The sequence below is a fragment of the Drosophila eugracilis genome, unplaced genomic scaffold, assembly GCF_018153835.1.
Source record: "Drosophila eugracilis isolate 14026-0451.02 unplaced genomic scaffold, ASM1815383v1 contig_75, whole genome shotgun sequence".
NCBI classification, from domain to species: domain Eukaryota; kingdom Metazoa; phylum Arthropoda; class Insecta; order Diptera; family Drosophilidae; genus Drosophila; species Drosophila eugracilis.
The window spans coordinates 2,619,246-2,646,528 of NW_024573645.1; the positions used below are offsets into that span (position 1 = coordinate 2,619,246).

Genomic DNA, 27,283 nt, shown 5'->3' on the forward strand with positions numbered 1-27,283 from the left:
TTTCGCTTAGCTTCTTATTGTGGGTGGTGTTTATTTTTTTTTTTTTTGGGAAAAAAGGGGAATAGAGAAAAGTGCGCGCCTAGAATTTACAGTTTTGACATTCATTTGTTGCCTTTATTAATGTTATTAAATATATATATATATATGTATTTATGTATAAGTGTTGTAATAAAAGTTTGTGTGTGTACTTTAGCTGTCGCTAAACATTTCATTTTAATGTTTCATTCATAAGACTGACTTCTATCTTAAAATAAATGTATCTGTGTGTAGTAGGTGTATTTGTTTTTTTGTATGTGTGTGTGCGGGCGGGGGAGGGGTAAGTGCATGTGTATGTATTTATGTGTGTGAATGAAAGTTACTTTTTCGTTTCGTTTTGCCCTAGCGCTCATCACACAAAAAAGCTACCACTAACTTCATGCTTCTTCAAAAAATATTAATACATTTAAAAATAAATAATATATATTGCTCCCAGTTGCCTGGGCGCCAGTTTCGAACTTTTTTGTTTCTTTCTTAGCTATTCGCTGTTATCATTTTGCATTTCTTTTGCTTTTCTTTTTAGATTTTTTTCTGGTTAAATTTCAAGTTATGCTGCGAAATATAATTAACACCCAAATTCAAAAGTATTTAAATCGATTAACCATAGAACAAAGCCATGTTGCAATTTTCACATGAGTCCTTCATGATGTTAGTTTAGTTGTTTGTTGTTGTTGGTTTCCACGAAAATTGGCAGGTATTTAGAAGATTAAGTAGTGGGGGAGAAGAAGCCGAGAATCCGAATAGAAAACGTAGAAATTCAATAAATATTATTTCGCTTTTGCATTTTCAAATCAGTGAGATGCTGATGTTGTTACTGCTACAGCTACCGATGTCGACGTGTTGCTGCTGGGTCCTGGTAGTTTTGGAAGAGTGCTCAGCCATAGCTGGTCCATTCAGTTGCTTGAACGACAGGTATCGAAGAGATCCTCCTTCCGAGTGTCGCTGAGACATCAGTTGGACCAATTGGTGGTGTAGTTGGCCCAAGGCATCTGGTTATAAAAGGAAGACAATTGGCTTTATTGTTGTGTACATTTTGAACGAAATTATATTGTCTAATTTAATTAACATTAAATTACATTTACATTAACATCATTAAGTCTTCGTAAACTTCATAATTTAAATTATTAAATTTTCACTCACGTGCTTGTCATGGTGATCCCACACCTCCATCTTGTCTGGCATGTGTGCGGAGATGTCAACCGATCCAGGAGCGCCCACAAAATGCTGGTAGCCGTAAGAAGGCATCAAGTTAACGTGCTGCTGCTGTTGTTGTTGGTTCATGTTTGGCGGCGCCTGCATGTTGTGGTAGTCCATAGGCATCTGCAAATTAGAAAAATATGAATAACTTGGAAGAAAAATATTAATAGCTAACAACTCACATTCATTGGCTCATGCTGCTGCTGCTGCGGATAGGGTCCGTTGTTGTAGGGCCTGTACTGCTGTTGTTGCGGCTGCTGCTTCAGCCAATTGAGCGGTTGTTGTTGCTGTGACTGCGGTGGTGGTGGTGGCTGCTGCAAACCTGGAGGCTGCGCCTTCGGTTCGTGCGCCCATGGTGGCAGAACATTGGCCAGTGCATCGTCCATACTGAGCACTGAGGCCCCCACATTAAAGTTGTTGAACTTCCAGGATGCGGCACGCTCTGTACCAATGGGGCGCGGCATTTTGCGAATATCGTCGTGGTTAGGCGACATTGCAGACGGCGAACCAAGACCTGCCATTCCGCCGGCTCCGTTCTCTAGGTGCAGCACATCCCTTCCCGTGTAAGACGGGTACTCCAGAGAACCGCCATACCAACGTTGTGCTGCTGCTCCTCCTGGCTGCCTGGCACCCGCTCCCGGCGGTTGTCTTCCTTGATTACCTCCAAACATATTGGACTGCGCTCCACCCTGCGGCGGAGGCTGTGGTGGCTGTTTGTTACCTTGGGCAAAGAGCGAGGCGCGAGGATTAAGGCGTAACAAGTTATTGCCATCAACAATATAAGGCGAAGCGGAAGGATCCATGGGGTAATTGAGCTGTTGCTGCGGGGCACCCACCATTCGTTGCAAATTTTGTAAAGTCTGCAAATTCTGCTGTTGGCGATCAATCATTGCCGATGCTGCAGCAGCAGCGGCTGCTTGGGCAGCCGCTGAATTGTTACCGCTTCCTGGATTCGAACCAATCGCACCAAATGTGGGCGGGGCTCCGGGCTCCGGTGCAGAGATCGGCATGGGAACATGACGCTGAATGGGTACTGCGACAGTGGGCGGTTTAATAACGCCCGGTGAATGAGCAGGAGCAGAATCGCCTAGTCCCTGGGTTCCATTGATGGAGGGCTGACCCGCTGTGGGGTTTCCCTCGTTGGCTGAGACCATTGGTGATCTGGCTGGCGCTGCTGCAGCTCCTCCACTGGTAATTATGTTCAGAGCCTGCTGGCTAGATTGGGGTGGTTGCTGCTGTTGCTGGTGCTGGATTACATTACCTACTGGCGGTGAGGTGGAGTGATTCGACGATGCCTTGGAACTACCCACGGGCGAACTAAGGATGTTGCGATTGTATCCTGGTGCCTTTGAGGCATCCGCCTGCGGCAGACCATCGCCCACAGCTCCTGCCCCTCCTCCAATGCCCGAATCCCCGAGTTTGCCCCATTGCGATTGCTGGTAGTCACTAAATAAGGAATAGGCGCTGGACAACTTGGCGGCTAGTTGGGCGCTAAAGATATCGCTGGCGGTGTTTGCAGTACTTGCGGTTATCAGATCGTTTAGCAGGTTTGTATTTATCACCAGATTCTGTTGCTGTTGCTGGGGTGGATGTTGCTGTTGTTGTTGTTGTGGGGGTTGCTGAGGCGCTTGTTGTTGGTGGAGTTGCTGAGGAGCTTGTTGCTGCTGGGGTTGCTGTTGTTGTGGTTGAGGGCCAGGGACTGGTGCTGGCTGTGGTGCCTGGACTTGGGTAGGAGATCCCACTCGCTTACTAGGCGGAGCAATGGGTGCAATTGGTTTCACCTATTGGCTGTTGTTGATGCTCCTGCTGCTGCGGCTGCATTTACGGCGGCCACATCCGCCACGTTAAAGGTGCCAATTGGTCCAGCCAATATGTTAGTGTTGCTATTGCTGTTGCTGTTACTGCTGCCACTTCCCAGCTGGGCAACATTCGTGGCCGATGTAGTTGCAGAAGTTGCTTGACCAGCAACGGGTTTGCCACGTCCAAATGGAGCCACCACGCCACTGCTGCGTCCGCCAGCGGAGGTGATCACTCCAGAGGCGACACCGCCCTCAACCTTTTTAGGTGAGGATTGTGAAATGGCCGCTGCCTTTGCAAAGTTCTGAGCTGCAGGAGCCACCGTCGAAGATTTACCCGGAGGGATGCTATTGGTCTTCTGAGCTGCTGGCAGGGATTTGGATGAGCTCTCTGTCTTGTTCTTGGCGACACCATTTGCGGAGCCACCTCCAGAGCTACGACCAGGTTGTTGCTGACTGAGATACCCACCACTACTGTTTCTGCCATTGCGGGAACTAGACCCACCAGAGGTTGACACCTTCGAGCTACTGCCGTTGGACTTTGCAGATGTCGAAGACCGTCCACTTGGAGCCTTCACTGGCTGCAGCTGCTGCTGCTGCTTGTGCGCATTGCTGTAGGCAGCTCCTGCCGCTGTAGTAGAACTGGCAGACGAACTGGATGATGTGGAGGTGGTTGATGCGGCCGAAGAAAAGGTGTAAACATTTACGCCGGCAGCGGTGCGATTATCCCAAGTACCGACGGCCATCGGAGCATTTGCCCCACTACCAGAGGATTGCTTAATGCTGCTATTGATCCTGGGAAGCATTTGCAAAATATCAACATCGGGATCCTTGATCAATGCCAAAATAAGCATATGCGCCTGTTTGGTGGCATCAGTCAAGCCCTTAATTGTGATACAGCGCTCCGATTGATTCTTGCCCTGCTTCTCCACCTCGATGTGGGCCCCAGTTGTGGCGCGAATGGCGTTAATGTTGCTTCCTCCACGTCCTATCACCCTTGAGATGGCATTAACCGGCACCTGCACTTTCTTGCAGGTCATTTCAGGAACCGAAGATGCCGATGAAGTTGTACCCGTGGCCAGGGAACTTGAGCTGTTACTGGAGCTATTGGCCAGATGGTGATGTGAATGGTGCTGCACGCTGGTTGCTGAACTGGTGGCTGCAACAGGCGCTGGAGCTCCACTCGCTCCCACCGCTGTGGTCTGCTGGGTGCTGCTTTTGCGAACCACTTCTTTCCACCCATCTACTTCGCTGCGTTTGGTAGAATTCAAACTAGCGCTGCTAGCAGTTTGTGACACTGGTTTCGCGACTTCTTTGCGGGTGGTGATGCTCGCGGTGCTGGTGTTGGTAGTGGTGCTGCTATTAATATTGCTCGCCGACTCGCTGCTCTGCAGTTTGTTGAAGTTACTGGCTTGCTGCTTGGCTGGCAGTGAAACCTCCTTGGGTGCAAGGTTCTCTTTTTCACGCTTGTTGCTACTACTGGTCGAGCTATTCTTCTCCTCCTTCTTCTTAACAGAGGGCTCCTCCTTCTTCACCTCCAGCTGTCGCTTCAAAGGAGCTGACTGCTGTGCGGCAGGTTGCTTAACTACTTCGACTGCCGGTTGCTTCTTTACAGTAATACCTTTGAGGACGGTGCTTGAAGTAGATGTGATGACAGGAGGGGTAGGTGTTGTTACTGGTTCTACCGTAACCGACTTATTCTTCGGCTGCTTCTTGCTTTTCTTTCCCTGATTGGGGTTTGAACCGGAATTTGCTGACGTTTCTGTAGGTTGGGCGGATTGGCCACTACCCACGCGCACACCTTTGGTGTCTCCGCTTGAGCACGAGCCCTGATCGATGCCAGAGTCGCCCTCCTCACGGGCGGCGGCCGGCGCTGCCTCTTCGTCTTCATCGTCCTTGTCAGAATCATCATCCTTGTCACTGGCATCATCGTCATCGCCTTGCATATCGTCACCGCCAGCCCCGTTTCCTTGCTGCTGGCGGCGCTTCTCCTCTTTCTTTTCCATTTTCTTCTTCTTCTTACGCTCACGACGACGGGCGGCGGCAGCCTTGCGACTCTCCTCGCGTGTCCGCTCCAGATCGAGCTCTTCCAGCAGGATCGAGGCATTCTTGTTGGCCTTGACGGCCTGGGCCTCTTTAGCACTGCGCAGGATCTTCATGCAGTCATAGCACTTGTCGATCAGCTCCTTGTCACTGATGGTGCCAATGAAGCGGATCATCTCTTGGTCGGAGGGGAACTGCGACACATACTGCACCATCCACTTTACAATCTTGGTGTGACCCTTGCGGAAGGCAGCCATCAGACAAGAAACTCGTCTATTATCCTGTGAGTCAATGTCAGCATTGTGGTCGTAAAGAAGTTCCACCACACTGAGGTGACCACCATGGGCAGCCAACCAGAGTGGGGAGTTACCCTTCTTATTCTTTACCTCTACACTGGCATTACGGGAAAGGAGAAGTTCAACGAACTTTTGATGTCCCTTGTCGGCGGCAATGGTGAGGGCTGTATCCCTAGAGGTAGGTACTGGAGCAGCGTTCACGTCGGCTCCCTTGTCCAGCAGAACGCGACCCACCTCCATGTAACCACCAGAGGCAGCCTCCATTAGGGGCGTCAGTCCTGTTTTAGCCCGATGCTCTACATTTGCTCGTCGATCAAGCAAGAGACTTACGACCTCATAACGTCCCTGGAAGCAGGCCAAAGTCAAGGCCGTGTTGCGATTCGTCTCAATCTGGGCATTTATATCGGATCCTTGATCCAAAAGCAACTTAACCGCCGGTGTGTGACCGTTCATGGCGGCTAACATTAGTGGGGAGATGCCTAGCTTGCTGCCGGTGCGCGAGTTAATCTCCGCTCCGTGACTGAGGAGCAGCTTAATGATGTTCACATAGCCCCCACTTGCAGCCAAGCTCAATGGCGTGTAGTCAGATACATTACGGTGCTCTTTATTGGCACCAACGCTGAGCAGAAGTTCCACAACCTCGTAGCGGCCGCCAGAACACGCCAGCGACAGGGGCGTATCCTTGGTGCGCTCTGATTGTGCTTCTAGCTCTGCACTATGCTTGAGCAGAATGTCAACAACTTTGTCGTGGCCCGCAGTGGCAGCCAAGATAAGCGGAGTGAATCCCTTCTTGTCGCGGTGTTCGATGTTCGCTCCCCGGTTTATCAGCAGTTCCACCAGTTCCTCGTGACCGCCGGCACAAGCCAGGGTTAGTGCGGTGTCGTGGTTTGACTCCGTCTCCGAATCAATTTCGATAGTCTTGTCGACACTCGCGGTGTTTGCAACAGCCAACTGATTCTGAAGTTGGACATGTTGCTGGGCTGTTGCGACCTGGGGTTGTTGATGCTGGTTGGTGTTTACTGTGGATAAAATGATTTTAAATTAAATTAGAACAGTACTGGTGGGGATAAAAAGTATACTTCAGAGGTTAATCTGCAAAGAATGTTATAAAATGTTATGTTTGAAAGGGAAACCTACCTTGACTGCCAGCTGGTGTCTGGCGCATCACACAGCGACGATCCTTGCGCGACTGTTTGTCAATGGCCTTTTTCGCAATGCCACCGGGCATCGACTTGGTACTGCTCACTCCACTACTGGGTGTTGGAGTAGGTGTCCCCATCGGCCAAATTGAGAGTTCATTCTGCTGCAACTGTTGTTGCTGGGGAGGCTGCAGGTATTGCGTGTACTGAACGGGCTGCGGCACTACCACAGAAGCTGGATGCGTTTGCGTGGCCACCTGGAAGATTAATTAATGATAAGTTCCATGTTGACTCCCTTCAATTTGATTCACTTACCTGATGCTGAACACACGTGGGCGCCTGCATATGCGGTGGTGGGTGCAGAAGCAACTGTTCCTGTAGGTTGAAGTGTTTTTGCTTAAGAGGAAGTGCCTGGACACCGACGACGGGAGCTCCTGCTGGCACCTGGCCACTCCTTTGGAGCAGTAGTTCTTGGGCCACCTGCTCTAGTTCACTTTGGGTAGGCGGACGCTGACCGCCGGTTCGATGCTGAAAGAGATGAGCCTGCTCAGCCTGCAACTGCTGCTGCTGCTGCTCGGTAAGGGGCTCTCCAACAGGCTGTTGTTGCGCCTGATGCTGGGTCATGTTTGGAGGCAGCTGAAAGAGCAACTGCACGGGCGGAGCATTCTTGTCGCTACTCTCCACGTTGTAGACAAAGTTGGTGGCAGGTTGCTGCTGATGTTGATGCTGGGCAGCCACGGCCTTTATAATGCGCGCATTGGAGTACTGCTGTAGCTGCTGCTTTAGCTCCGGATCGTTTTCCAAAGCGAGCTGTTGGTGCTGATGAAAGTCAGCGGCATTTGGCAAAGCTTGATGGTGAAGCTGCTGCTGTTGGTCATCCGTAAAGGGTAGTAATGAAAGCGGAGTTTGCTGGTGTTGCTACGAAAGTGAAAAAAACTATAAATAATCTGTATCCCATAAATGGTAGAAATAAAACCAACCTGCAGGTGCATTTCCTCAGCATCGAGCAAGCGCTGCTCGAGTTGAATGTTTTGCTGCATGGGATAGTCCAGGAGGACGAGATTTGCTTGTCGTTGAGCATCCTGTGGAACATCGCCAGGGTTAATGAGACCCGGCGATCTTACCACGCCCACCAACTGCTCTTGACCGGTCCACTTGGCAGACGACTGCGCCCAATTTCCAGCAAACCTACCCTTGCACATCTGATTCAGGCTAAACTCAGCTAACTCCGGGTAGTTCAAGCTACTAGCTAACTCCTGTTACAAATTGTAAAAATGGGTAAAAATGTATAGTTAATTATTTTATAAAATCAACTAAAATTTTAATTCTCTGTTATCTAAACTAACTTACCTGGAATATATCCTCCATTTCGCCATCATTGGCAAAGTGCTCCAGGCCGGAATATAACTCACTTGCGCTAGCCCCGCCATCGTCTTCTGCAGAGAGAATAAGACAATTTATATAAGCAATAAGTACTAGTATATCAGTATCTGTGATCCTACCGCATTGCTGATCTCCCTCTTGGTACTGGAGCTGCTGCTTCTGATGGACTGCAGCAGCTTTGGCGTGCGCAGCTGCCGCGGTAGCAGCTGCCAGCTGTTGCTGGAGAACGCTGTTTAGCGCCGCGTTACTACTGGCCGCCGCCTTGAGATTGCTTATTTGTGGCAGGACATGAACCAGCTCCGAGTTGGTGATTTCAGGCGGGAAGTCGCACAACGTCTGCGAGGTGAGGATTAGGTTCTCCAGGCGAGTGTTCATTTTCCGCTGCTTAAGAGGCAACGAACTGGCACCGCTCTTTGAGTTGTTATTATTGTTTCCGGGCCCTTGATCACTGTCAGGTTCATCCAAAAAGAACTCATCATCGTCTCCGTCGTCCTCTTCGTCCTCGCCATCGCCACCACCTTCGTCCTCGTCAATGTAGTCTACCTCACCATCGTTGTCCACCTCAGCATCTTCGTCGTCAGAGTTAAGTTTTTGGATTTCCCCGCTATTTGTGTCTTGCTCTTCGTCATCATCGTCATCTTCCTCGTCATCCTCCTCTTCCTCAACAATGATGCCATCTTCGCGCAAAGCAGCAGCTAATTCAATGGGCTCCGGCGGCAGTGTGTTTTCCTCTCCATCTGCACCAGCACCACCTTCGACGTCTACGTCGTCCTCGCATTCACTCTCAAGCTCCGAACTTATTTCCTCCTGATCTTTGTTAGCGGCAGCGACAGCAGCGGCAGCTGCTGCGGCCGAGCAAAGGGTAGCCAGATTCTTCATCTCGCCCCGGGGCTCAGATCCCAGACGATCCGCTTCAGTTGGCGAGGACATTGTGGTCTCCTCCATCTCCGGCGGAGTCTCAGTGGGCGACTTTGGCTGATCGCCAAAGAAATTGTGCACTCCCACCATATGCCAACCGTCCTTGAAGAAGTTCAACTGGGGCGTATTAAGGGCAAGGTCCTTTCTGCCTCTCGAACCATTCACCGCCGTCTCTAGCATGCCACGAAAATCCTCCATGGCTGTTTTCCGCTGAAGGGCTACATCCAAAGACTGCTGCTGCTGATCAACATAGTTGCCGGTGCCAGTTGGTGAGGCGAGAGGAGAAGCTGGGGAATTAGAGTAGGCGATGTTTGCAGATGAAGCCGCTGCTGCCGCTGCAGCCGCTGCATTATCTAGTGCAACTCGCTGGTGATGAAGTTGCAGATGCTGTTGAAGTTGTAGATGCGACTGCTGCAAATGCTACAAATAAGAGTTTTTTTTAGGTAAATTAATTTACTAAAATTGGTTAGCATTATTTCGGCTAATGTGAGCATCACTTACAAGGTTATTATAGATGGATACCATAGGGTTCTGCTGCAGATTAGGCAACACCTGTTGGGCATGCTGAGCCGCTGCTGCAGCCGCTGCCGCTGCCTGCTTGCGGTTACTCTTGTTAGTAGCTTTAACCTTTGGTCTGTCGCTGATGGCTGTGCTCTGTAGAACTTCCGAGGAATGGGTAATGGCTCCACCGGAGTTTCGCTAAAATTACCAAAAAATAATTTTTTATAGAAGACATTCTCCAAATATGATTTAAGAACATACCGCTGGGATCTGGGCGCAGGCACTATTGTCCAATGCTGTCGTAACGGGCTGATTGTTATCGGCTCCTTTAATAATTTAGTAAAAAATATAAAAAAATAGTTCACTTATAAAAATGATTTAACTTACCTTTGAGGGCTAGCTCGTTAGGCTCATTGCTGCTACCCTCCGGCGGCAATTCACCTTTCTTCACCTCCGGCATAAACCCGCGTCGTCGTTGCAGCCTTGGATCCTCTCCAGCACAAGCAAACTGCGGAGTCTTCCCATCCTCACCCAAGGGCTGTGAACGCACCTGCTCGCCTTGATGTTGCTGATCCAATGGGCAGTCAATAAACTCCACCACCTCGCCAGCTTTTATCCCGCGATGTCGGTTCGGGTTCATGTCCTTTAGCTTTCCCTGACCAGTCTGCAGTTGCTGCTGTTGTTGCATAACAGGCTGTTGGCAAACAGTGTGGAAGAGTACAGGTGGAGCTGGTGGAGCCTTTTGCGGAGGCTGCAGGGAATTAATGTGCTCCATATCCAGGTCGAAGTGTTTGCACGGCACTAACTGGTGCTGGCCTGTTGCAGAAGGTTGCTGTTGTTGTTGTTGTTGTTGTTGATGCTGTTGCTGTTGTTGTTGCTGTTGTTGTTGCTGTTGTTGTTGCTGCTGCTGCTGCTCAAAGCCAGGCTGAAGGTGGAATAGTCGCGACTTGGCAATGAGTCCTTCTTGCTGCTGAGCGCCTAGAGTGGTGAGGTCTATTCCTCCGACTTCCCCATACTCTTCCATACCAGCCTCACTGCCCGTTGTGCTGGCTCCAGCTCCAGCGCCCATTCCCGCCGTCGCCGTTAATTGCAGCTCTCCGGCATCTAGGAAGTCACCAGTTCCCATGGCAACGATGTTGGAAGATCCGTTACCGGCACTGCTGAACTGTTGCTGGTGGAAATGTTGTTGGTTCGATGCTCTTGCAGCCTCTGACAACTCGTGCAATCCAGGGGGAGCATTAAGCTGCTGCAATTGATGCTGAAGATGTTGTTTCATAATCTTTTGGCGCATCTGATTTGGGCCAGCTTGAGGTGCTGTGGTTGCTTGGGCTGTTTGGTTAGCATTTGCAGCTGCTGCAATTTCCGTGGGCGAAATGTTCGGGTACCGGAAGAGCAGCTCTACCACTCGAGTGTGTCCACCCTTAGAAGCCTCGATCAGCATGGTGCTGTTGTCCTTAAGCTTGTGGAACGGGTCGGCATTGTTCTTCAAAAGCAGCTCCACCACAGACTGATGGCCGCCTGCACAAGCTAAGGACAAGGCAGTGTGATCATTACTGGTGGTCTGTTTATTAACATTGGCGCCCTTTTGAATGAGGAACTTGACAGTGCACAGGTGTCCGGCGCGGCAGGCCTTCATCAGCGGCGTTCTTCCACCCTCGGATTCGTGTTCAAGTTCAGCTCCGTAGGATAAAAGGACACCTGCCGCATCTGTATGTCCATTCTCGCAGGCATGTGTCAAAGCGGTATCACCCGTCTGCGTCTCCGCATGAACATTAGCCTTGTTCTTCAGCAGGAAGCGGACCAGATCAGTATGTCCCTCCTGTGAGGCTTCCATGAGGGGCGTGGAAGCGCCCAACTCCAGGTTAGCGCCCTCCTTGATCAGAAAGGCGGCCACTTCACTGAACCCGCCGCAGCAGGCCAATGTTAGGGCTGTCTCCTGCGTCTCCTCCGTTGTGGCATTAATATTTGCACCCTTACTAAGAAGCAGGGCTACCATCTCCTCGTGGCCCTCGCGAGCTGCTTCCATGAGCGGGGTATAGCCCTCGTCGTTCACCTCTTCGATATTAGCGCCTCGCTCGATTAGCAAGGTGGCCAACTCCACGTGGCCGCCACAGGCAGCCAAAGTTAGAGGGGATTCAAAAGAGTCCGTAGGCATGTTCACCTGAGCACCAGAGTCCAGTAGCAGACGCGCAACCTCCACATGGCCGTCCATTGAAGCTTCCATCAGGGCCGTGTGCATTTCGTCGGTTTTATGCTCCTGATCAGCACCTGCCTGCAGCAGGAATCGCACCATGTCCAGGTGTCCCTTGTAGCAGGCAAGTGTGAGGGCGCTCTCCTTAAACTCGTTTGAGTGGGTGTTGATGCCGGCTCCATGCTCTAGCAGCACCTAAATGGTAACAGGGATATCCAATTATAAATATTCAAGTTTGTTACACAGTACACAACTAAAAACAAATTCTGTCGAATGCATCAGATAAGATCAAACTAAATCACAGAGCTGGCATCGCGCCTCAGACCAATCAATAACTCGATTCATGTCGCAGGTGTGCCAACATTCTCAAATCTCGGATTATAATCATTTGGATTGTGTACAGCAAACATTCTACACTCTACTCTAGTTGCCACTTACTTTAGCTACTTCCACATGGCCGGCTGAGGCTGCCTCCATTAAGGGTGTGTGTCCATTTTCATTCTGTTCCTCAACATTGGCGCCGTGCTTAAGAAGCACCTTTACCACGTCCACCTGACCACCGGCACAGGCAAACATGAGCGGAGTGCTGCCGGTGGCGCAGTGGGCGTTCACGTCGGCGTTGTGGCTAAGCAGCAGTTTGACGATGTCCAGGTGACCAGCGGAAGCCGCTTCCATCAACGGCGTCGAGTCCTTTTGCCCTTTGTCCTCCACTTGAGCTGCAGACATGGCCAGCAAAACCTGTAACAATCGAAGATAAGGATAATGGCTAGATTGAAAGTCTTTATTTGCCCACGTAATCACTAAATATTGGTCTTTTTTCACTACAGCAGGATTGTGTTGTGCCTGCTACTAAATAAATTCGGGGCTATTTATCGATAGGCCGATCGAAAAACGGCGTTGCCACACCGGCGATTTGCCATAAGATTTTTTTTATATAATAAATATTCAGTGATTTCTATTATATCTGTTTTCATCTGAGCGGAACGATGAAAGCGATCGTATATGAAAGGTCAAAATGGGGAAAAACACGAGACTAGAAACATTTGGAATATACCTGAGCCAGTTCGTAGTAGCCCGCAGAGCAAGCCATCGAAAGGAGGGATTCGCCATCATCCGTGGAAGCTGCTGCGTCGTTCAGGTTGACGTTGCCCTTGCAAAGCAGCCGCTTCACCGTATTGACATCATTATCCGTGCAGGCGGCCACAAGGGATCTGGAAAATCCACTGCTGCAAAAGGAACACATTCCCAGTTAATATCGACGAAGGCCTTCCTGAAAAAGAGGATAAGTAGATACTAACTTCTTATCGCGGGGACTGTTGGCACAGCGCATCTTGGTCAATGCCTGCTTGGTCTCGTCGATGGCGTGGGTAGCGTGGCGTAGGACAGGAGCCTTCTCGTTGGCCGCGGCCTCGAGTAGGGCGGTGAGATTACTGGAACGCTTATTGTTCGCGTCCAGCAGGAAGGAACTCACTTCAGGCGCGTCCTCTTCCTCGTCCTCATCGTCGATCTCCTCGTCGTCCGCATCGTTGTCCTGCAGCACATCTATTGGAATAATAGTCAAGGACTTAATATAATGTATTCTACAGGTTGAAAAGGTGATTGCACTTACCAATCTCCTCTTCGTCCTCTTCGTCGTCACCTTCGGACTCTTCAGAATCCTCCGACTCTTCCTCGGTTTCGTCCTCATCCTCGCGCACTTCGCCCTCGTGCGGGCAACTATCCGGATCCGATTCGGGAATATCGTCCTGAAAGAGAGTAAAACACATTTCGTTTCGTTAGACTGTGACAGTCGTCAATTCAAACTATGTATTTTCTACTAACGAACTCAAATCTTTTACTGAGGGTGAGTAGTAAAGAGTTGCCTACAAATATATTTAAATATATTTAGCTGGAAGTTACAAATTATAGAAGCTATATAATAGTTGATCAGTAGAGCACATTCTTGTTGTCTAAGGCCAGCAACAAAGTGGTGTGGTTTTTAGGTGAGTCTTTTGAGGTGTGCGAGGATGAAGCGGAGTAATTGGGTTAAGAATCGATCAATTATTTGGCGAAAATTAATAGTTTAGTAGAACTTGCGGTCTTGAAGCTTTATGTACTTTCTTTTGTCTTCGGTTAATTTTGACTTATTCTGATGTGGTTTTATTACATTTTTTGGAAAGCGGATTGGGAAACGGGTTTATAACGCGAAACTGAAACTTACCAGGAGATCTGGCCTTAAACACAAGAATGCCAATAGGATCTACAAATAAAGAGAAACGAAAGAAACGTGTACATAAATAATAAAAATTAACGCAAACAGAGAGAGTAGAGATTGTAGATTTTTGTGGGCATGTTGGACTATATAGGAGGGTGGTCTACAACCGATTTACGTGGACGAATGACTGCAGCAGAAAATCCACGCTGGATCGGAAACTTCGTATCATCACTTTAGTCAAGTTTCGAAAGAGCGAGCAATTAAATAGCCGGTCGATCATTCCTGCCTTATTCTTTGTGCTTCTCCTCAATGAGCCTTGAAATTCGTTTATAACCAAAATTTAAACAAATCTATTTTATTTTTGGGGTAATTTAACATTTACGAGTTTCTAATATGACAAAAACTGCATGGCGAATCAAAAAAAAAATATATTTGAATACTTCAACAGAATTAGTAATGTTCGGGTAGCGTTGCCAATGCGTCTCAAAAAGCGGTGTCAGGCTGGCCTATAGCCGTAATTATCGATAACAGAAGAAGACAAGGAGGAGAAGAGAGTGAAAACTATCAAAAACAAGACTAACAATTAAATGGTTTTCCTTTACTACATGCTTATTTTCTTGTCGAGGCTTAAGCCAAAAAAAAATTATTGACCCTCATAGTACTCATACCACATAGTTTTTTTTAGAGAATTTAAAGAGCCGCATGAATCGGAGAGTGCAGTTCCATACATACGGGACGCTCACACTCTCACCACCATCTGCACGTGTGTGCGTGTGCTTGTGTGTTTACGCCCACGCCTTAAATTATTGAACAAAAAAAAAAGGAAATGCCAAAAAGAATTGCCGAAATACATTTTCAACACGAGGCCAAGTGCTGTCTGCTTAACCTTTGATGAATGAACAAAAGAACATACAAGAAACATAACCAAGCAACTAGAGAAGCAGAGAAACGGCAGCGGAAAGGAGAAAAACCCAAAGAGAAGAGAACCTAAAACAAAAATTCATCATGAACGAGTTCAACAGCAGCAGTTCGTTTGTTCTCGTTGCTGTGCATTGGTATGTGTGTGTGCTGGTAAATTTGTGAAAAAGAAAATCAACCGTAAAAGGTTTGCACGCTACTGCAGAAAATAATCAGTAAATTGTCTCCTCCTGACCAAAAAGTTCGCAAAGTTCATTACACTCAAAGTGCATTATTATTTTTATTGCTTTTATTTATTATTGTTATTTTCAAGTGTTTCACATACGTATCACTGCTGCAACAACAAAAACACCAGCTAGAAAGAAGCAGCAGCTGCAACGGCGTTGCCAGATTTTCATCTGACATCTTTGTCACGCTGCCCAAAAGAGAATTCGCGAAAGCAGTCGAAAAAATTATGTACATGTGCAAGCAGCGAGGAAATTAAACTACTGATTTACGTGGGAGATGCAGCGGGTCAATTACAAGATGCCATCGATGCAATGACCTTTGATTTTAATTAAGACGCAGCAGCATAAAAAGCTTTTACATTTTTTTTTTTGCAATTTCGCTAGTGTGCTAGACAAAGAAATAGGTATTTACGCATACAAGCGCAAATCATCGAGCAATCAAACAGCTGATAAATGATTCACCCACACTGCCAAGATAAAAGGGCTAGCACACACAAACACTTTAAGACACCGGAAGGTAAAGAGAAGAAGAGATGAACAACTCTCGCTACAACAACACAACTGCGTGTCTCATACATACAAACATTTGCAGTACATATACGTGCGATCAATTCGATTTGAGGTATTTCCCCACGTAAAATAAAACTTACAACTGAAATAATGCGGATCTGCGGATCGGCAAGCGTGGATTTACTATGAAAGTGTTTGTACCCTTGGACACTTTTTTTGATATGGTGTCAGCCAAGTGATAAGGCAACGCTATTAATCTATCTTTATAAATTCTTAAACAAATGTTAAGAAAAGTACCAATCCAGCAACAACCATTTCTACTTTTATTTAAAGAAAGTTTTATGCAAGGGAATTCTAGTCATGAAAAGGTTAAAGAAAATTCTATACTAACTGAAGAAAATATCATAACTATAAAGAACTTACATACATATTTCATGTTGTTCACGAAAGATATATATTTCTAGTTGTTTGGCTTTTAATTTATCTAATGACACGAATTAAGACATTCAAGTCAAATAACTAACACTATAAGTACCGATGAGTAGATGAGATAATAAAAATAAAGCTCTCTATACGTTTAAAGCTTTGTTGCAAAACTAGTTATACTTTTAGAGATTTAGAGCTAAAATTGAGAATTTTCTAAAACTATATACTATTCTTTTCTCCAAAAGTTCGGAGGACATGCGAGAAAGCTTTGAAGCGAATGTTTTTCAAAATACACTTAAGAAGGACTATGCTCATGGCAGAATTTAAGACCTGAAACTAGGTTTTCAATGGTATAGAAAAGAACACTACAGAGTGGCTTAAAAGCAGGAGAGACACAACCCACTCACCTCTGATACAGACTCCTCCTCCGATTCAGACAGGTCTGTGGTGACGGGCTGGGGATAGAACTCGGAGATGGCACTCGCGATGCCCGCCGACGAGGACAATGAGGAGGCGGTTGATGACATGGACGAGGTGGCGGATCGATTGAAAGCAGAAGCCGAGGCAGCTGCAGCCGCGTCCTTAAGCTTTTGCTTGAGCAAGACGGCGGCATTGGCCACATCCACAGCAGGATTGAGAGCCATTCTAGGCCCTCCCCCTGCTCCACCCGATCCAGATGCTCCTCCTGATCCACCGGTAGCAGCGCCAGCGTTGCTATCGGCGGCAGCTGCGGCAGCGCCCATCAGCAGAGTGGTTGCGGCGAATTTCAAATGCGCCGAATCCTTGCTGGTCAAGTTGGGGGTATTACCGGAGATGGGCTGCTGCTGTTGCAAGGCCACCTGTCGCTTCAGGGCGGCCACTGCTGCTCGAGTCTTCTTCGAGGATGAGGAGCTGGATGAGCTACTACTGGGGCCAGGAGCTGTTGTAGTTGCAGTTGTGGGAGCGTTTGTAGCAGGCAGTGCTTGGCTGGGCGCTGATGCCACGGCGGATCGGAATTTGGCTGCACTTCCTGCTCCTCCAGTGTTGGTCACAGAAGCGGGATTGGCTATGACCGTGGAACCGCTACCGCTGACACTTCCAGTGGCCGTGGGCGGTGTGGGCGTGGCCGAATTCTGACTGCTACTGGTTCCAGACATCTTGGCAGTGTTATTGTTGTTAACTTTCAATCGGTTATTGCTGGGTAATGGTGAGGTGATTATTGCGCCTGATGACTCCGCAGTCGGTGTTGTCGTCGTCGTTGTCGTCAGTGGCTCATTCTTGGCCGACAGGATCTTGCGACCACTGCTTTTCAAACTATTGTTAGCCAGTAGAGCGGCGGCTATCGAATGTCTGGCGGCAGCAATACGGGGTAAATTATGATTCAACTGTCGGTTAGGCTTTTGATTGGTGTTATTGTTATTATTATTGGAGCCTGAGCCTGCGTTATTTTTGCTTGTTGCTTTCGGTTGGTTGGTTGTGGTTTGTTGGTTAAAATACGCCGTAGAGCGCACATTCAAGTCATCGCAATCATGGGTTTTCGCATCATTATTCATTTTACTCTCTCGCTGGAGGTTATTTTTATTGGGGTTTTTCTTCTTGATTTACTTTCAGTTTGCGCGTCCTTTTGGGATTTAGAAAGAAGGAAGAAGGGATAGAAATTATAGCTATTTATATATTTTTTGGTGTTATTATTAATTTAATTTTTTGAGTGGGTAAACAGAAATTAGTCCCAATTATCTCACTTTAAGTAAATTTAACAAATTTGTTGATGTGTTTTTCAAGGAGGTTCGATGATAGCACAAAAATACATCAACAAAAAGAGGTTCTTCGGTTATATTGATTTTTGGATATTGTTAGGAATTGGTTTATATATGCATATATATATATATATATTGTGCGATGGGCAAAGAAACTAACACACACGCACACACATTCAATTACACACATATGAGAGAGCGGGGTGGCAACGCTGCGCATTCTTTCACTTTGCCTTTTTACACTCGTTCGTACATCGTTCGTTCGCATTTAATTCTCCCATTCCATTCCATTTCGATGCCTTTCCACTGATTCACATTTTTACACCGAAAATTGTTCAGGTGCGAAACGAAACAAAAAATGCACACTACTAAATCACTAAAATTCCCCTCGTTTCACTTTGCCAATTTCGATTATTCGCGAATACAAAACGAATCGATGCGCAATTAGGACTTTGGGCAACGTGCTTCACTATTTATATAATCGCACAGGGGAGACGCCGCCAAAACACCAAATCGAAGGTTGAGCTTTGCGAGTTTAATAACATTTGAGCATATGCAATTGCAGTACTTTATTTATAAAACTTTTTGCAGCAGTTTCGACTTCGCCCGAACGAGCGAAGAAAAAATCACTTTTCGACTTTGGCGTATGCGTTTCTCGCTTGGTCGATAGCCTTCTCTCGCTCGCACACACGCGATGCCCCGACGCAGCCAGTCGGGCCGCTGTTGCCATCCCGCTCGCACGCGCAGACGAAGGCAGAAAATAGCAGAGCGACTGAGGGAAAATTTTTTTGCCACTATTCCGATGGCGATTTTCACCAATTAACTGGCATTTACAGTCCGGAAAACTAGCACATTTCGTGCCCCACACGTTCGCCAATAATTTGGCGATATTTGCGCGTATTACCGTTAAAAATTGCTAGCAAATTAATCAATTTTTCAGCAGTGTTAAATTCTCTGTCTATCTTCAGAGTTTCGGATCGCCATATTATTCCCGGATATTGAAAGAAAAGGTAGGACCGTACTGCATTTCGCGATATAAACTTACCATCGATGTTTCTCCCTTCACTTTCGTTTCCGGCGTGGTGGTATATTTGAATGGTACCTTCGCGGTCACACTTGGCTGTTTGCATTGTTTACTAACAATAAAGAGAATTTAAATGTTATCAGTTCTGTTCCTCACATATGTACTATGTAAAAAATAATGTATTATTTTTGGTAATTAGATATGAACATTACCTATATCAATTTATTAATAAATTAGACTTGTCTAATAAAAAGGTTTATCAATTCGCTGGAAATGTTTTTATCAAAACTAATTTAAAAGGCAATAAATTAAATCGATAAAATATTTCAATTACTCTGTTGACTATAGGTATTTTGCTTTACATTTCTTAATTTATATTTAAAATTTTAAGTTGTAGTTATGATTCAATGCAAATGAATATAGGAACGGTGTAAGTGTGCCCATACGGCACTAAAATGCGTGACTTCAAAATTGCTGTAGGGCAATTAAGAACCTAAAATATTTGTATAAATTATTTAAGTATTTAATAGATTATTTGACGAATTTTCCCTGATATTTTGTTTTCCACCCTCAAAATCTTACCGGGAAATAAAAAAATATTCGGCCGAACCGGGAAAGTTATCGATAGTATCGAAAGAGTGTAATTTTTCTACCAGCTCTAATTTTTCCAAACTAACAAAACACGACGTGTCAATTGCCGGATTCGCAGGGATTTAACGATTTAAGCATGCACACGGTATTAACCAGAGGAAACGCCACGGTGGCGTACACACTGAGCGTCCTCGCTTGCCTCACATTCAGTTGCTTCTTGTCCACTGTATTCCTGGACTATCGGACCGATGCTAACATCAACACGATTCGGGTATTGGTGAAGAATGTCCCTGATTACGGAGCTTCCCGGGAGAAGCACGACCTGGGCTTTGTTACATTTGACCTGCAGACCAACCTCACCGGAATCTTTAACTGGAATGTGAAGCAGTTGTTCCTTTATTTGACCGCTGAGTACCAGACTCCTGCCAACCAGCTCAACCAGGTTGTGCTATGGGACAAGATCATCCTGCGCGGTGAGAACGCCGTGCTTGACTTCAAGAACATGAACACCAAGTACTACTTCTGGGACGATGGAAATGGTCTTAAGGACAACCGCAACGTATCGCTGTACCTCTCATGGAACATCATTCCCAATGCCGGACTCCTGCCCTCTGTTCAGGCTACCGGAAAGCATCTCTTCAAGTTCCCAACCGACTACGCCACCTCATCCATTTAGATTTAGGACTAAAGCTAATCGAAGCAAGTTCCAATCGGGTTCTGTATTTTATAGTTTGTATCTAATAAAACCCCAAATAAAATCTCTTTGTAAAGAATTGGGTATAACTGAATCCAATAGGAGGAATTCCTTAAAATTAATTGGTTTTATGAATCGTATGTATACACAAGGAAGTTAATTTCAGATTTCATATAGTACAATAATAGCTAGGGAAACCTTAAAATACCCCTTATTACCTTATTATAAGTACTTATATATACTTAGTATTAAACACCAATTCGGATGGATTAATCTTTTGGAAACCGAAACTAATTGTCACGTTATTATATAAGCACATTTTTCAGATAGTTGGAAGATTACTTCTTTATTTTAATATTCTTTTTAATGTTACTAATTAATTATTTCAATTTAGGCTATTCTTTTGCAGTTTTATGACTTCGTTTTAAAATGTTCTTGAAAACATTTCTACATATTTATTATTTACACTTTTAATTTTCTTATTTTATCCAGCCACGGCTTTGAGGGAGCTCGCACTCAGTTGTCTATTTTTCTCTTCATAACGGTCCTGCTTTTCAGGGGTCTCATTCGTGACTTGGATTGAATTGGTGCCCGGATCCAAGACTCCCACAGCTGTCTCTATAATGGGGGAAATAATAGCTTCCAAAATCCCACCGGAACAGTTGACTGCCATAAGGACAATCAATGCGGCGAAAAGAAGCTGTTCATGAAAGAAACATGTTCTGTGTACTACTTTTACTTTGAAGCAACTACTCACCAATTTTGCGGAGGCCATCGTAGAATAGGTCTCTTACAATAACGGATATCCTGAAGCAGAAGACTTTATATACTACCTTTTAAACGCCATTTCGAACGGATTACCCTCAGTAAATAAAACCGAAACAAATCGGTTAATATATGGTTATAATTATGGTATAGTGTTTTCTATTTCTTTAAATATCTAATATTTACAATGTATTTCGTACTTCTGTACATTGCTAATTTAATTTACTTAATTTTTTTAGTTTTTGTTTTAATCCTTTACTTTTTATCCAGCTGCAGTCTTAAGGGCGCCGCCACTCAGTTTTCTATTCTTAATTTCATAGCGTGCTTTATAGCCATTTTTGTCGGCCGTATACATAGTCACGGTGTCCGTATCTGTTTTCTCGTCGTGGGTAAAGTAGGAGCCCATCACAACGAGTTCCTCCTTTTCGGTGCCCGGGTTAAGAATCATTCCTACTTCTTCTCGTTTGCTGCCATTAGGCTCCTCCGAGCTGAAAAACGGCCAGTTTTGAGAGATCTCCCGGCTTTTTCTGGAACCAAACTTCACTTACTTAAAGCGATATCCCTCCTTTGTTGGTGCTTGACTATAAAACTCAGTTATGATGGTGGGGACAACTTCGTCCAGGAGTCCCGCACAGCAGTAGTCAGTCATAATGACCACCAGGCCAGCAAATAATAGCTGGAGAACATAGAAACGTTGTTTAAATTTGGAATTACAAAATCATTGGTTATCCTTACTAGTTTCGTTGAGGCCATGATAATAATTTCATATGATATCAAATCAATACTAAAGAGTTCCAATCAAACATCCAAATATATATAATAAAATCCATGGCCATTGGGCTAGCCTTATTATCAACTTCTTAATAATTTTTTGTAGGAAAACCGGTCAGATTAATTCGCAACTAATACCGAAAATGACGCCATGATGTACCTTGCCAATTCGGCGTTAATTTGTTAGGTTACATGGCCTAATTTAGAATTAGCTTTTGTTAGGACAATTACAATTTCCTGTAACCGCTCAGAGTACATATCCAGATTGAGAGAGTTCAGCCCCAAAAAGACTTTGCGGCCACCCCAATATACAAAATTATTAATTTATGAATGCTTTCATTCGAGATGCAAACGAATTCAGCCAGACCGGAGCTCATCCTTTGGAACAGCTTATTGAGTGCTTCCCCCGGAGTGGGTTGGAAACTTATGGCTTTTAAACCAAGTTTACCGATTATAGCAACGTATTGTTTGGACATCAATCTCATCGTAAGCTTGATTTGATGAACTGAAGCTTGAACTGATGGTGCAGCTTCCTCGGGATCCACCTCCATGTTTATAGTGGAACAGCAATTGGAATAGAAGCGGTAACTTGTTGCCGGCTTATTTATAAAATTCTTTGTGTATCAGGGTCACGCCTCCTCTCCACTTCATCTTGTTAGTGCTATCGCACTGCAATTATCGATTGCTTTATAGGAGACCATCGATAGGCAGCGCACTGCAACCCTGGCCGATCACTCTATTTTTTGCGTTTGTGTTTGTCAAAACAAAATTAAACTAAAATCTGGCTTAAATCGTTTTCCATCGCCATTTCCGTTGAAATTCGGGTTATTTATGTGTTCGATTGTAAGCAACGACTCCCGCTCGCCGCGCCTCAGTGTTCATAACACTATGTGTGCTGCCTTCATTTGAATACCACTAATCCCAAGTCGCCTGGTAATGTTGCGCGTCTGAGCAAATGAAAAAAGTGGACATGTTTCGCTTGGAGCACTTGTGACTGACGAAAACTCAATTAAAAGCACTGCCATGTTGCAGTATAAGAGTGCCGCCAGTGCGGCGACCAGTGCGCCATCAGCCACATCCTCGTCCGTAGGCAGTTCTACTAAGGCGACGGCGCCAAATGGAGCCAGTGCAGCAGCACCACAAACGCAAACCCAGGGTACTTCAGGGGCACCCACTATGCAGCAGATCATCAATATCCATCAGATGCCACCCCAATTCACCGGCGGAGCAGTTGGCAGTGGCGCCCAAACCGCAGCCGCAATGCCGCAAAACATGTTTCAGATCGTACAGCCCATGCCTATGCAAACGGTGAACATCGATGGCCAGGAGGCCATCTTTATACCCAATCTTAATGCCCAACTGGCCACAGCGCAAGCAGTTAACTTCAACGGACAACAAGCCTTCATCACTCCTAACGGTCAGATCCTGAGGGCACCCCAGGTGGCGGCCAATCCTGCAACCTCCAACTGCATCCAGCTGCAGCAGCTTAATGGCCTGGCCCAAGAACAAACCCAGTTAATTAATATACCCGGCACCAACATTCAAATACCCGTCACCAATCTCATTCAGCAACAACAGCAGGTACAGCAAGTGCATCAGAATGCAGTGCAGCAGCAGGCACAAGGATCGACTGCTGCCGGAGGCTCTGCTGCCGGTGGGTCAACCGCGGCGACCCCCGCCCAGTTGCCTGGAAGCATTACCATCCCAGGCACAAATCTACAAATACCCACATCAGTGGCGGCAGCTAACGGACTGCTGGGAAACATCTCCAACCTCCTGGGCAACGGGCAATCCATTAAGCTTGAGAATGGCCAATTGCAGATGCGACCCCAACTGGTTCAGTTTCCGGCCCAGGCCGTGCCGCAGCAGCAGCAAACTGTGGCTGTTCAAATACCCGTGCAGACTGCTGGCGGACAGACCATTTACCAGACGGTTCATGTGCCAGTCCAGGCAGCGGCAACGGCGGGCGGAGGACTACAAAACCTGATGCAAGCTCAATCCCTGCAAATGCCCGCTGCCTCGCAGATGCAAATAATACCGCAATTTTCACAGATCGCCCAGATAGTTACGCCCAACGGGCAAATTCAGCAGGTGCAACTGGCAATGCCGTACCCGCAACTGCCGCCGAATGCCAACATAATACATATCCAGAATCCCCACCAGCAGCAACAAGTACAACAACAACAGCAGCAGGTTCAACAACAACAAGCGGCGCAACAACAACAGGCACAGCAGCAACAACAACAACAGGTTCAAGCGCAGCATCAACAGCTCCTTCAAGCCATCAGTGAAGCATCGGCGGGTGGACAACTGCCACCCAATCAGCCCATTACCATTACCAATGCTCAGGGCCAACAACTGACAGTGATTCCCGCCCAACTACGCCCAACAGCGCCACCCGCTCCCGCTCCTACTCCCACTGCTGTGCCCACGCCAATGCAGTTGCCTAACCTCCAGGCGCTTCCCATTCAAAACATCCCCGGCTTGGGTCAAGTGCAAATCATTCACGCCAACCAGTTGCCGTCAAATCTACCGGCCAACTTCCAGCAGGTGCTTACACAACTGCCCATGTCTCAGACTCAGGTGCAAAACCATTTACCGACCCAGGGCCAGGTGCAAGTTATGCCTAAGCAAGAGCCCCAGAGTCCGACGCAGATGATCACCAGCATCAAACAAGAGCCGCCGGATACCTTTGGACCCATCAATCCACCGGCACCCGCTTCAACGCCGAGCACATCCTCACCGCAACAGCAGCAGATCAAGTTCCTGCATACGGAGGGCACCTCCCTGTCTAATCTGAGCATACCAGCCTCCATTCAAATTACTGCTCTTCCGCAACAAGCGACGAATCCACCGAACACCTCAGCTCCATCCCAACAAATTCCCGTATCCCTACCAGCAAGAAGTAAAGCCAACGTAGCGAGCACGGCCAGTACTCAAATTACGATCGCACCTACTGGTGGCCAAGTGGCTATAACCACGCAGGCTAGAGGAGCGGCTGCGAGCATAAGAAGCTCAAATAGTGGTACGACGACGATAACAACGCCGGCACAGAGCAATCAGAACGTGAGCATTAGTGTGGCGAATGCAGGAGGTGGCACGTCGGGTGGCGGCGGTGGAGTGGCAACTGGAGATACGAAACCGCGTCTGAAGCGAGTGGCCTGCACATGTCCAAACTGTACCGATGGCGAGAAGCACTCGGATAAGAAGCGCCAGCACATTTGCCACATTCCCGGCTGCCAGAAGGTGTACGGAAAGACCTCTCATTTAAGGGCTCATTTGCGGTGGCACACCGGCGAACGACCGTTTGTCTGTTCCTGGGTATTTTGTGGAAAGCGCTTCACCCGATCCGATGAGCTACAGCGCCACCGACGGACACATACGGGCGAGAAGAGATTTCAGTGTCGCGAGTGCAACAAGAAATTTATGCGCAGCGATCATTTGTCCAAGCACATTAAGACACACTTTAAAAGCCGCAGTGGCGTGGAGCTCATCGAGCTTAATATTAAGCAGGAGGGCAAAAGCGGAAATGCGCCCAAGAGTATTAGCACGATGAATGGCATTGTGACGATAGAGATTCCGGGCAGCGGTGCCGCTGTGACGGGCAGTGGAGCCTCCAGTGTAGCGGCCACGGTTGCGGGCTCAACTGTGACGCCAGGTGGGGCAATGATTGTTCAACTGCCTACTGTAGAGGGCACCGGCGGTGGCGACAGTTTCGGTGAGGACGAGGACGATGAGGAAGATGAAGAGATGACCGAAGAGGACGAGGATGAAGAGGAGCTCGACGAGGACGAACTGGATGATTGTGAGGATGAGGAAGATGACGAAGATCCGGAATTGGACAGCGGTGATGAGGCGAAGATGACTATTGCGGTCAGTGAGCCGGGCGACAACTCGTCTAACTAGCATTCGGAGTCGCTGTTCATGGAACAGTTCTTATTTGACCACTTCCCGTAGCACCCACCGCCCGCCTGCCACGCCCTGTGGGACCATGTAAACTAGCTCTAAATGTAAATTGTACATAGCGTAATTATGTAAAAGTCGAGCATTTTAAATGTTTATCCCCGTGTACAGTTCCGGTTTCGGATATCATCCTAGATAAGTGTACATAGCATAAATCTAGCCCCGTACTGTAGCTAAGGTTTTATTCATTTTATACAATTTTTAGGGATTACATGTTTTTAAGCCATTTTTACTTATTCTTCACTTAGGCACGTAATAATATAACAAAAATCAATAAATGCAAAATTTCGATTTTATAATTCTCATTTTTTAGCTAGTTAGCAGCCTCCTGAGTGGAGGTACCTTGATTCAACTGTGTGCCAAACGTCTCATAGTTAGGATCCGTTGGTTCACTATTAAAGAGGTCCTGTGAACTTAATGATGGCATTGTCGACATGCTTTCCGAATTAATTCCACCTCCGTATGCCCAGCTTTCTTGCATTTGTGTCTCTTGGCTGGCGGTGTACTGGACTTCAGAACCTCCCTGTTTTTGATGATCCTCTTCTTGGTCCCCAATACCAAAGAGTTCTGTTAGAGATGATGTCTCAACTTCTTCGTTCTGGGCTTGATTTTGAGCTCCCGTTTCATAGTTTAATTCTTGTTGAGTAATTGATTCAGATAAAAGCTCCTCCTTGACGTGCAACAGCCTCTCAGTATTTATTGTATTAGAAGATTGAGAGGAAACTAAATCAATCACCTCGACTAAACCTTCCGGTTGTACTTCTATTACAGAGCTTGATTGCGACCAAGACGAAGCATTTGGTACGGCTAAAGCTCCCTGAGGTTGCTCAACTCCAGTTTGGCTGAATGTTGTAAATAATGGGTCCGCTTCGGTTACATCTAGCATTTCATCATCTATATCTTGAGTTCCTAAAGGCGCTTGATCCACAAACGTCTCCCTAGCTGGTGAGGATTCTGTTTCTAATGCATTTCTCTGATTACGCCACTTATCTAGTCTATAATTATTGCGCTTCTTGGTCTCGGCGCTAGCCACGTCTCTCTGGTTGGCCACATACTCGTCCGTATAGGGCTCGACCATTTTCCGCCGAACCGCTTTCAAAAACATTCGGTTGACATAGGTATCGGATCTATTCTCCAGCCGATTCTTTTTGTCGAACCGCTTTTTGGCGTCCCAAAGGCAATTCCATGACGTCATGTTTACTTTGACTTTGGTTCGTAAGCACAGCTCTCTCACCTCGTCCTCAGTGTATGTGCGTGCCAAATCCTCCTCAGTTATTCTCTATTAATACGTAATGTTCATTATTACTGTAATTCAAACATAAATTACACCTTACAGTTTTACTATGCATCCATAGAATCATTTCAGCATCACCGTCCTCACCATTGCATATGGCTCGAACCCTTTTATCCTCCTCGGCCAAATAGTTCCTCAGGTATTCAGACATTTTTCTTACCGACATTTTAACAGCACAATTAAGCAATAAGCACGTAATAATTAATATAAATACACAAATACTAAACAAAATTAAAAAAACAAACTGGTTTTATTGGCGGCCAAAATGGTCTATCGAAATGCTGGGCTTATCGATTGCTCCAGTAGTAAGTATATCTTTTTTTAGCGGGAATTTAGCTATTAATGCAAGTAAAATATTAACAATTTTATGTTGCTAGCGTATAAATAGCTAATTAATATACTCGATAGTTGGCAGTTCTGTTTGCAAAATTTACCGATAGCCGATAGGCACCGAGTGGGCATTTCCGCGTTAGCCGAACCAGCGGACAAAAAGGAAATGAAAACCGAAGGAAAGCGAAGAGCGAGAGTTTACACATAGCAAAAGAAGGCTAAAACCACAATTTAATCGCAAAACCAGAAAACTAAAATAAATACAGTAATTCGCGTTGGAAGCCGACTTAACAATTCAACAAGCGTTGACAGAAAAAAGTGGCTAGTAAAGCAACAGTAC

General features: G+C 46.5%; 5 protein-coding genes across 5 annotated transcripts; 2 read left to right on the forward strand and 3 right to left on the reverse strand.

Annotated features, from left to right (window-relative positions):
- Window positions 1-85: 85 nt before the first annotated feature.
- Window positions 86-18,535, reverse strand: LOC108116584 (ankyrin repeat and KH domain-containing protein mask). Its single transcript, XM_017228525.2, is given in 19 exon segments — window positions 86-1,025; window positions 1,177-1,356; window positions 1,416-3,016; window positions 3,019-6,387; window positions 6,506-6,764; window positions 6,823-7,425; window positions 7,488-7,763; window positions 7,858-7,943; window positions 8,010-9,228; window positions 9,310-9,507; window positions 9,571-9,635; window positions 9,697-11,695; window positions 11,939-12,238; window positions 12,555-12,726; window positions 12,799-13,042; window positions 13,110-13,245; window positions 13,701-13,739; window positions 16,183-17,375; window positions 18,416-18,535. Coding segments are annotated over 18 exon segments (11,910 nt in total). The 5' UTR covers window positions 17,308-17,375; window positions 18,416-18,535; the 3' UTR covers window positions 86-986.
- A 654-nt stretch (window positions 18,536-19,189) lies between these two features.
- On the forward strand, window positions 19,190-19,914 carry LOC108116591 (signal peptidase complex subunit 3). Its single transcript, XM_017228537.2, has one exon. It carries the CDS (start codon window positions 19,263-19,265, stop codon window positions 19,800-19,802), a length of 540 nt encoding a protein of 179 aa, XP_017084026.1. The 5' UTR covers window positions 19,190-19,262; the 3' UTR covers window positions 19,803-19,914.
- Window positions 19,915-20,238: 324 nt separating this feature from the next.
- LOC108116592 lies at window positions 20,239-21,435 on the reverse strand. Its single transcript, XM_017228538.2, has 4 exons — window positions 21,321-21,435; window positions 21,134-21,261; window positions 20,578-21,073; window positions 20,239-20,520 (listed from the first exon to the last, which is right to left on the reverse strand). The coding sequence occupies exons 1-3, from the start codon at window positions 21,336-21,338 to the stop codon at window positions 20,848-20,850; spliced, it is 372 nt and encodes a 123-aa protein (XP_017084027.1). The 5' UTR covers window positions 21,339-21,435; the 3' UTR covers window positions 20,239-20,520; window positions 20,578-20,847.
- Window positions 21,436-22,378: 943 nt separating this feature from the next.
- LOC108116585 (transcription factor Sp4) lies at window positions 22,379-25,618 on the forward strand. Its single transcript, XM_017228528.2, has one exon. It carries the CDS (start codon window positions 22,380-22,382, stop codon window positions 25,260-25,262), a length of 2,883 nt encoding a protein of 960 aa, XP_017084017.1. The 5' UTR covers window position 22,379; the 3' UTR covers window positions 25,263-25,618.
- Window positions 25,462-27,278, reverse strand: LOC108116590 (telomere-binding protein cav). Its single transcript, XM_017228536.1, has 2 exons — window positions 26,654-27,278; window positions 25,462-26,598 (listed from the first exon to the last, which is right to left on the reverse strand). Exons 1-2 carry the CDS (start codon window positions 26,777-26,779, stop codon window positions 25,633-25,635), a joined length of 1,092 nt encoding a protein of 363 aa, XP_017084025.1. The 5' UTR covers window positions 26,780-27,278; the 3' UTR covers window positions 25,462-25,632.
- Between the last annotated feature and the right edge of the window lie 5 nt (window positions 27,279-27,283).